A 9,922-nucleotide genomic window follows, 5' to 3' on the forward strand; every position below is an offset into this window, starting at 1 on the left:
TTTTGATTTAATGCTCATACATTTCTGTGTTTATAGGCTGTTTTGCTATTTGACCTATCCGTGTCTTATTTGTGCCAATAAACTATAGAAACTATACTATACACTACTGTGCTGTTTGGTTTTGATACTTGTGTGGTAGTTTGTGGTTACTTGTTGTGGTCATCAACTGATGACTGAGTTGACATGAAGCAGGTAGGCCTACATGCTTGCAGCTGCACACGGGGGCAGATGTATCATTTGACTTTCAATCAATATGGTGACTAACATTTAACACTGATTGACTAACTTTGCGTGTAAAAATACAAGGTACCTACATAAAAAAGGTATTCAAATAGTTCAAGAGGTTTTTGAGTAATGACATCAAAATTTCTTTACAATTGCCCCTGGTCTCCCCTATGATGGGAAGTATTGAATAGCAAGCACAACAAAGACATCATGACTGAAAACTTTTCAACTCCTCTGACTTGCTCACTTCTGCAAGCCCACTTAATTACTGGTTGTTACAATTATATCAAACTGGGCTGGAACTGCTGTGAAACATTAAAAGTCAGGAAAATAAGCACAATGAGGAAACAGAGAGGAAATACCTGGTTGTTTCATTGTCGCTCTTTTGTCTTGTGTTATGATGCTGAATAGTTAGCGTCAGTAAAAAGAACTTTATAAGGCATCTTTTAATTTGTGTTTCTCTGTCTGTCACTCTCTGCTATAAAGCTGTGGCACAGATTTTTACACTTGCTTCTCCCAGACATTAAGTGTCAGACACTGGTTCTTCAACTGCAGTGGTCAGTATGCAGTGATTAATAAGCTGCTGAGGGTATTTGTAGCAATTTCCAGTCCCTCCTCCCATAGTTTGCACCTCTAAAACAGGAACGGCTTAAAATAAATATGAGACCAGACACACAGTGGTCAGTGGTGCCGCTGTTCTTCTGTTTAGCTGGTTCGAAACCTCGGTGCAGTCCTTTAGTAAAGAGTCAAACACAATTTGACTGTATAGCACCTAAAACACTGCCACAAATCGTTAGATTATAGACTATGTCAGGTCAGCTTATTTAAGATTAATTTCATCTCTCTTGGAACATGAATGAGACTATCTACTAAATACATGGCATGTATTGAACACAGTAATAAAAGGACAATATTTTTTCTTGTCTGTCCCAGTACTGGAGCTGGTAATGCTTGACTTGCTCAGTGAAGTGTAAGTTTGAACTCTACCAGGATGCTCTATGCACTCAACTATTCTGTTAGATCACTTATCAATGGCAATCCCAAAAATCTTTTATTGCATTTTCAACAACTGGTTTTTAAGTCTGAATAACAAAGGCATCATCAGTTGACAAGATAACACTTGGTTGATAATGTCTTGGTTCCTTCTGTTAATGTGGAGCTCAAGACATTCACTTGATAGCGGTCCGTTTATTTCAAATAAGATGAGTGTATTATTTGTTCAGTCTCTCACTCTCCTAAAATTAAACTCGTTTCATTTTCAGCAGTTTTCTGAATCTCGTTCAGTCACCCAAATGGAAACACATCCAGGTCAAAGTTCAGCTTCAGCCAGTTCTGGCCTCTTTGGTCATCCTCTTGCCATTTGGTAGTTTTCCTATGATAGGTCCTCTGTGCTGGGTTTCTCAGTTATTCAGCCTTTAGTCTATAAGATGAGTGTTTGACCTAGGATCTTGCGGTTGATCTCAGCCAAGGCCACCGAAAACACAAAGGCCTTCTCATCAGAAAGACTGGCGTAAATATCCACTTCCTTCTCTTGTTTCTCTGTGAACAAAATTAAACAGAGTCGATCACAGACAAAACATTGACAGAATGGACCAACTTCTAGTTAGTGTAGCAAATATGAGACAGAGCTGTACTGTGGGCTGGAGGGTAAACATATTGAGAATACAGGGTTAATAATGTTGGGTTCAATGTGGAGCAGAGGTTTTCAAACTATGAGACTACTGAGAGTTAAAGGGGGGCGCTGAGGGAGAGATGGAGGCAAAAGGAATTGTTGCACACAAGTGTTCTGAAAACAGTGAGAAGTTAGTTATTGTAATTTGGTCTGCTAATCAACAGTAGTGGCTTTGACACGTGGCAAAAAAGGTACAAAAAGGTGGGGGGTGGGGACAGTATCAGACTTTGATAACCCCTGATCTGTGGTATCTGATGTCACATACCACCATGCCTGCACACCTATAATGGTAACGTTGTGCATAACACCAACATCTGTCGGACCAGCTGAGAGTGAGTGATGGCAGGTTCAAGTGTTACTCCAGACTGACAGATGCCATGTAACGAGTTAGTTGAAACTCCAAACTCGCCGCTTTATTCAGTTCCACTGAAATACTGAAAACAACTGCTACCAAATCACTGGTGCAGAGTAATGATTTCATCTCCATAGTCAGTCTTTTCATCTGTTACCATAACCTTAGTGATGGTTGTAGGAGCCAAAATATGTTGTTATTTCTGTTTATATATTGCGTCACTTACGTTGCTTGACACATGGGTGTGGTTTCCTGTTATTTAACCTGTTCACTTAGGTGGTGGCGGGAGTTTTGGACAAACGGAGTTGGCAGAGCCCTGATATTTTCTGTTGACCGTCAACATTGTCACCATCGTCACCATCATTACTATCATTACCATGGTCCGTTCATCACTTTATTTTCTCAGTCAGATTGCATTTTTTGTATATTTTTTGTGCAATAGCTGCTTGTCAGACTCTTTCATTTTTGTTTATTTTTTCAATAAAACATCAGTAAAACGTCATCTGGACTTCGGGATGGTTTTGTATGGACGTGTCACATATAGGAGCCTACCAAGTCTATTAGTGGCCTTTTTGAAAAGTAGTTAATAAGAAATAACTTTGCATCTGCTCAGGCAAGTGGAACTCAACTCTATATTGTAACTAACTTGTATGATGCAACCCATTTATACTAAATTACAGCTCGACTCCCGTACAACATTCAAACTGATTTAAGGTGTTTTCAGACAGCAGGTGGTTACCGGTTTGTCTGCCACATTTTGAGTGTGTGGCAGCAGGGTGAAAGGCCATGGCGGTGGGTCCCAGCTACTTCCAGTCCTACCAGCCTGTACCATACACCACAGGATTCTGCACCTCCTATAATCTCATCAAGTAGCTAAATAGAACAGGTTGTAGCTTATTGTAAAGGAATGGTTAGCAATATGACACCATTACAATACCAGGTCTTGCTAACTAATGTCATAAATGCAGTTTATTAGTCCATAATCAAACTTTTGAAGCTGATGGTGAAGCTGATGATCCTCTTCATTGATCTGTGTGTTCACTGCTGGTGAAGAGGTGTGGTTACTATGCATGACCTCTGTGGCACGGCTGTCATTGCATTTGCATTGAAAACGATGGCGAACAATGGTGACGATGGCAACCACTTGAGGTCTGAAAACACCTTTAGGATCTGGTTTTAATGAGAAAATGGTTTGCAAATTATTCCTAATTTGGAGACTTGATGGGTTTTTGTTCTGATGTGACCACTATTTGAGGGAGTTTTGCCGAAATCGGGTTATTATGTGCTGCTACTAGATGAAGTATTATAGTCATTAATGTTGTAAACAGCCCTGCTACAAATATAAGTAGCAGGATCCCAAAGAATTCAATCAAAAATATCACATGTTGCTGACATGGACAGACATGAGAGTCAAATGAACCAATAAATTAATATAAGACATTACAAGAGTACACCTATAATATGGAACTGTAAATCATCACATCTTTTACCTTTCTCCTCCTCTTGTTTCTTAAGCCCTACTGTTTTTGGTCTGCCTCGTCCCCTCCGGATTGGATCCGATTGGCTGTTGGCCCGGGATCTTCTCCTGTTCTCCATGTCACTGGTTAAAGGAGAGTCGATCCGGTCTCTACGAATGCGCTCTGTCCTCCTCCGCTTAGAGTCCAGCTTGTCTGAATAAAAAAAACATATTACCATAATGTATGTGTTAGCCTGCTTCTAGACCTACATCTCTGATTTGTTCAGCAACTCAAAAAGGTCTGGCGTTGTACTGATTGACAGCTGTGTCCCTGCTTAAAAAAAAACAACTGAGCCAATCAGAGCTTTGTAGAAAAAAAAATTAAGAATGAAGTCATGTTCCTGTGCCAAAGCCACAAAAAAGGTGTGTGGATGAGATGGATACAGCTATGCAGAAATAAAAAAAAAAAAAAGCTTTAGATCAATACATTTAAGACTGTCCTCCACAAGTCCGTGTAGTTAGCGTGGATACAGCTGAGTATTTTCTTTAATAATTACTCCTGAACCTTGCCGATGTTTAACCCCTTAACATCCACCCTTTTTATAGAATTTTCGCCTATTTGGCATACCTAAATGGAAAAGCTCATAACAGAAGAACTTTAAGGCCATGATGCATGTATTAGGCTTCATTTGACAAGTGACATCATCTAGTTTCTGAAAATGTGCTTGTTTAGCATGTGGCTGAAACACAAACAAAACTACATCGGTTCAAATAAGTGTTTTTGGTCCTTGTCTATCATGACTCATATTTAAATAATAATTAAAACATGCTTTATGCCAGAACTATGCAGAACACCATATACCTTCTACATCTTATCAACCTGTATAATAATCCAGACCTCTAGGCCTAACCTTATGGGAGCTAGGGAGTTTTTAGTTTGTGGTGTCACTGCTGTCCCCGAACCTCTCCAATCATTTCAAATTGGCCAAATTGTGCCAATTGCTGATGCTACTCCTTACAACTGGCATAAGCAGGTCACCAGTGGATGGATGTTAAGAGGTTCATATCTTTTTACAGTGGATTCAGAAAGTATTCATCCCCCCTTCACTTCACTTGCTGTAGATTTCATTTTAAACGGGTAAAACTGCCATTTTGCTAATCGATTTAAACTCAATAACCCATAATGACAAAGTGAAAACATGTTTTTAGAAATGTTTGCAAATTTATTAAAAATTCAAAACTGAAATCTCTCATTTATGTAAGTATTCAGACCCTTGATTCAGTACTTTGTAGAATTCCCTTTGGCAGCAATTACAGCTTTGAGTCTTCTTGGGTAAGTTTCTACAAGCTTCGGGCAGTTTATCCTGTTCTTTCTGGCTCCATCAGACTGGATGGGAAGAACTGTCATCTTCAGGTCTTTCCGCAGTTTTAAGGTTTAAACAGGGTGTGATTTGCCGGGGGGGGGGGGGGTTTCTCCTCCTTTGGTCTATATATCCCTTCTGCTGAGTTAATTATATCCCTGGTGGTGACAAAAATATATCCCCCTCATAGTGATTTATGCTGCTTCACCCACAGACCAAATAAAATATCTAAAATAAAAATAGCCTTAAAAAAAAAAAAAAAAAAGAAAGAAAACTTTTACTGTCGGCACTTGCATGACAGTAGAGATGAGACGGCGTCTAGGCTATGTGATGATGCAGTAAATGGACCAGATGTTTCCTCCGTCCCTGCTGAGATTTGCAGAAATGTAGGTAAAAGAGGCACAACACGCCGCGGATGAGCCCTCAACAGGAGAGCAAGAAAAAGAAGACGGAAGTCTGTCAAAAGCAGACTGTTTGATTAGTCTGGCAAGTAGGCATATACTGAAGCATGTTTATTTTTATGATGACAGCATGTTGTGCTATTATGTGTGTGCTAAGCTAGAAAGCTAAATTAAAACAGTGACTTGCAAGAATGACATTAAGTGTATTGGCACGTCTGGCCGAGTATCCACAGTACTGAGAGGAGTGTTGGGGGATTTAATTCTGACGTGTTAAATGAGCTTTTAACCTCTTGTTTTATTGTATATGGTCACATCTCTGCATGTGTCCGCATGAGGAAAGGACAAGGCATGAACTTGGCGTTGTTGAAAGTACTGCGCTATAACCTTGATGAATTTTTTTTTTTTTTTTGAATGGATTAAAATATTCCTGCAAATGCAGTGGTCAAGGTCAAGTTTTGTAATTGTTAAAAACATGTTTTCAGTTCGTCTTCATGGGTTTTTGAATGTAGGATGAATTTTATTGATTTAAAATAGAGATGCACCCATCGATGGGCCGCTGATGGAAATTAGCTGGTTTGCAGCTGATCGGATATAACTGGTGACCAGCCCCATCAGTCTTATATATCCGATTTTTGGCCGATCGTGAAAATTTACACACATGTGCCGCACCATGGTTCAGGATGCACACACACAGCAGCACACACACACACACACAAACACACACAAAATGCACGTTGTATACAGTGGCACAGAGGGTAATAGGGTTGCTCGATTATGGCAAAAATCATGATCATGATTATTTTGGTCAATACTGAGATCAGGATTATTTAACATGATTACTCAATGACTTTGGAAACATCATGCATTTATTGAAAAAACTTCTTTTTAACAGTGGATTTCCTTGAACTCTAAATATAAATCAACTGAAAAACAAAAAATAAATGTTAAAAAGATAGAGAGTCTCCCTGAGCCCGTCTCTCACCAGGGCCGTACGGGGAAAATTAAACTGGCTGCATCTTGTGTCCGTGCTCCAAATCTGCAGATTCATCAACGCAGGAACCAAATATACACAAATATGCTTTGGGACAGTTTTTGGAAGGTGGTGAAAAAGTTAAAGTTTCACGCACCCTGCTATGAGTTAAACGTTTCCCTAAATTTCCTCAGTCACCGTTGTCTTTTCTAATGTTTACGCTTTTCTTCCATCATCACCAGGGCCGGGGGGAAAAAGTTCAACCTCCTGCTGATCAATAACATGTTATGAGCACGAGTGAAGACGACTCAAAGCTGTGAGTCCAGAATAAGCTGTGGAGGAACATCACTGAAAACATTTGGAACAACTAACTTCGACATCAGACACTTTAAAAAAAAACCATCACCCCAGTGAACATGCCCAATTTGAAGAAGCAAAGGCAAAAACAGCTAAAAAAAAAAAAAAAAAAAAAAAAAGCTAGTGAGAGCACAGAGCCAGCTACAAGTCAGCAGCCTCTGCTTTCTACCACTGGCATCAGTAATGAAAAGACCAAAGCCATTATAAGGAATATAAGGAATTCATGGCACTGGATGACCAGACATTTACCATAGTGGAGGACAGAGCTTTCAGAAATTTGAAAAATGATCTGAGCCCAAAATACACAACACCGAGTAGGCGATACTTCTTGGACGTTGCGGTACCAGAGTTGTTTAATATTGGTTCATTCCACACATAGAGCCTGCAAGCCAACTGCAAAGCATCAATCAGTTTTAGAACAGACATTTGACATCTAATGTAAACTTGATGTCAATGTTGATGCCTGACTGCTCAGCGGGTGGATGAAGATTTCCAGCGACACTAAGTCCCACACTGCTGCCAGCCACATCTGACACTACGTTACAACAGTGGGACAAAGACAAGACCGAGGTTCATGTGGTGTTGTGAGACAACGCTAGAAATATTACCAAAGCACTTGATAAAGGGCGAGTTCGCCCTGCATGGCGCACACACACACTACAGTTGGTGGTGAATGAGGGTCTGCTGTCCTGATGAAGCATAGTTGACGCCGTGGCAACTGGAAGGAAGATTGTCAAGATATTTTACTTACTTACTAGCGTATGCCGCTGAATGGTACGCGTCATATTTTGAAGAAACAAAACATGCTCGACATCATTTCTGAATTTTAATGCAAGTTTGTGTATCTGCATTAAGTAGTGTGTGTAATGAGAAGTGACAGTGCTGCAGAGACACAGTTAGACAGAGATGTAGGAGAGCAGGTACCTATTCTAATGAGCCGGCACTTCTCTGGTTAGAAAATATACATGGTATATTAGAAAATAAATGACAGTACTGCAAGATGCAACAGAGCTAATATTACTTTGCACAATATACATTCGGAAGAATCAAGCAAACATTATAAAAAAGGTATACTGTGGAGACTTTTCCTAAAAAAAAACCATATATATATATAGACTCATACAAAAGTAATCCCTCTCAATCGTCATTATGACTCACTACAAGTGTGTGGCGGTGTTTTTATCTGCAGACACTTTACTCTCTGCCTGTCATTGATTTGTTGTTTGAGACTTTGTGCTTTAGATCGTAACAGCTGCGAAACAATCAGAAAATAATGTTTTATTACTGATTCACAGCTTTGTTCTCGCCAGCACCGCTCGCTCTCTCCATTCACTCTCTAGCTCACTTAACCGTCTCTCTCTCTCTGCCAAGGAGGAGGGGCCAACTTCGAACGCTGTGTGTTTACAAAACACCGACTGACAATTCCTGCATAGTACACCTTTAAACACAAGGTCCAACTACATTTTCAGACATGAGTGAGAAGCTTTTATATGTAAGCTGAACCTTACCTGCTATGGTTGGAGAAGAGCGCTCATTTACCTTGGCATTTAGGAGTTTTCTGCTAATAAACACATAACCACACGGGCAGGACTTGCACGCAACTGGAATCTAGAGAAAGACAAACAGGGAACATACAGATGTTATTGTTTTGATATTTTTTTTAGGACATTTTTGTGCATTTATTATACAGTAGGGACAGTGGAGAGAGTTGACAGGAAACCAAGGGGAGAGAGAGACGTGGGGGGGTGTCATGCAACAAAAGGCCCCGCTGCTGGAATCAAACGCCGATGTTGCGGTTATGTGGCATGAGTATTAACTAATAGGCTATTGGGGCAGATGTTATTTTTAAGGCTTTGCCACTTAAGGGAAGAGATGGAGTGAAAATGTTAGCTTTGACCCTTGGAAGGCACTACAAAACAGCTCATTTTTATATATATATATATATATATATATATATATATATATATATATATATATATATATATATATATATATATATATATATATATATATATATGTGTCAAAAACAGACAACATATCACATGATTTACATGTGTTTCCTGTGTATTTTCTTAGTATACAGAAATATATAAAGTAGCACAAAGCTTATAATGTGATACAGGTTCAGATCAGTGCTGAATACCAGAAAGACTGAACACTAAAAACATTCACAGATCTAAAAGTATTAATGCATGTATCGAATACATGACTTACACACTCTGATCTTTGTGCACGACATATAAAATATAGTCTACAAAGCTGACATGTTAACAGTAGGGGTGCAACGGATCACAAAACTCACGAGTCAGATCGCATCACTGATTTGAGTCACGGATCGGATCATTTTTAGGATCAGCAAAAAAAAAAAAAAAAGAAATTCTGTAACACTTACAGCAAAGAACAAGGAAAAGGAACTTTTGCCCATGGTCTTAAATGAAAACAACATTTAAGATGTCCAATGTTAAATATATATAAAATGTTCAATGCTCAATTATTGTTAAATTAAATTGCAATATGAAGCATGATACCTTCCTCTTTTATTTTTTAATTGTCTTTTTATTAGGGAGGTCATTCACAGTCCAGGTTTGTAAGATATTTGAGTACATAAATCCCATTTACATAAATACATCTTGTCTTCCTTCTGTTACTCTCCCTTTCATTTTACTTTAAATAACTAACTATGAACATTTGTACAAACAATGTCACACACACTCATAAATCCATGGAGATCCTCTCCTTATATCACAGTCTCTGCAGTAGTCTATTAGAGATGGCAGTTTCCATTAAATCAGGTCAGGTCTCCGTGAGCTCATGTACTTCATCCATTTTAACCACATTCCCCCTACAAAATTTCCATTTTTATAGAAAATCTTATTCTTTCCATTATGTAAATTTCATAAATAATTTTGAACCAGTCTTCTAGTGATGGAGCATCTGGTTGCAACCACTTCCCAGTCAAGGCTTTTTTCCCCTCCAATAAGTCATATTCTCATTAGGTATTTATCTGCCTTTGTCTGGATATTCTGTATGACAGTACACATATATACATTGTCAGAGCATCAAATGGAAAAATGATGTGAAATACTGTTTCCAAGCATTTATGAATTTCCCGCCAGTAGGATGTGATT

At 38.9% G+C, this 9,922-nt stretch overlaps 1 protein-coding gene across 1 annotated transcript in view; it reads right to left on the reverse strand.

Annotated features, from left to right (window-relative positions):
- Window positions 1-1,250: 1,250 nt before the first annotated feature.
- The window catches only part of c1h16orf87 (chromosome 1 C16orf87 homolog), a 19,319-nt gene continuing 10,647 nt past the window's right edge, over window positions 1,251-9,922 (reverse strand). Inside the window, exons 2-4 of the mRNA XM_067597973.1 lie at window positions 8,303-8,402; window positions 3,740-3,919; window positions 1,251-1,764 (exon numbers count right to left, since the gene is read on the reverse strand). Coding sequence (XP_067454074.1) covers window positions 1,646-1,764; window positions 3,740-3,919; window positions 8,303-8,402 — 399 coding nt within the window. The 3' untranslated portion in view covers window positions 1,251-1,645. The remainder of the gene's footprint in view (window positions 1,765-3,739; window positions 3,920-8,302; window positions 8,403-9,922) is intronic.

Source organism: Thunnus thynnus, chromosome 1 (genome assembly GCF_963924715.1).
Source record: "Thunnus thynnus chromosome 1, fThuThy2.1, whole genome shotgun sequence".
NCBI lineage: Eukaryota > Metazoa > Chordata > Actinopteri > Scombriformes > Scombridae > Thunnus > Thunnus thynnus.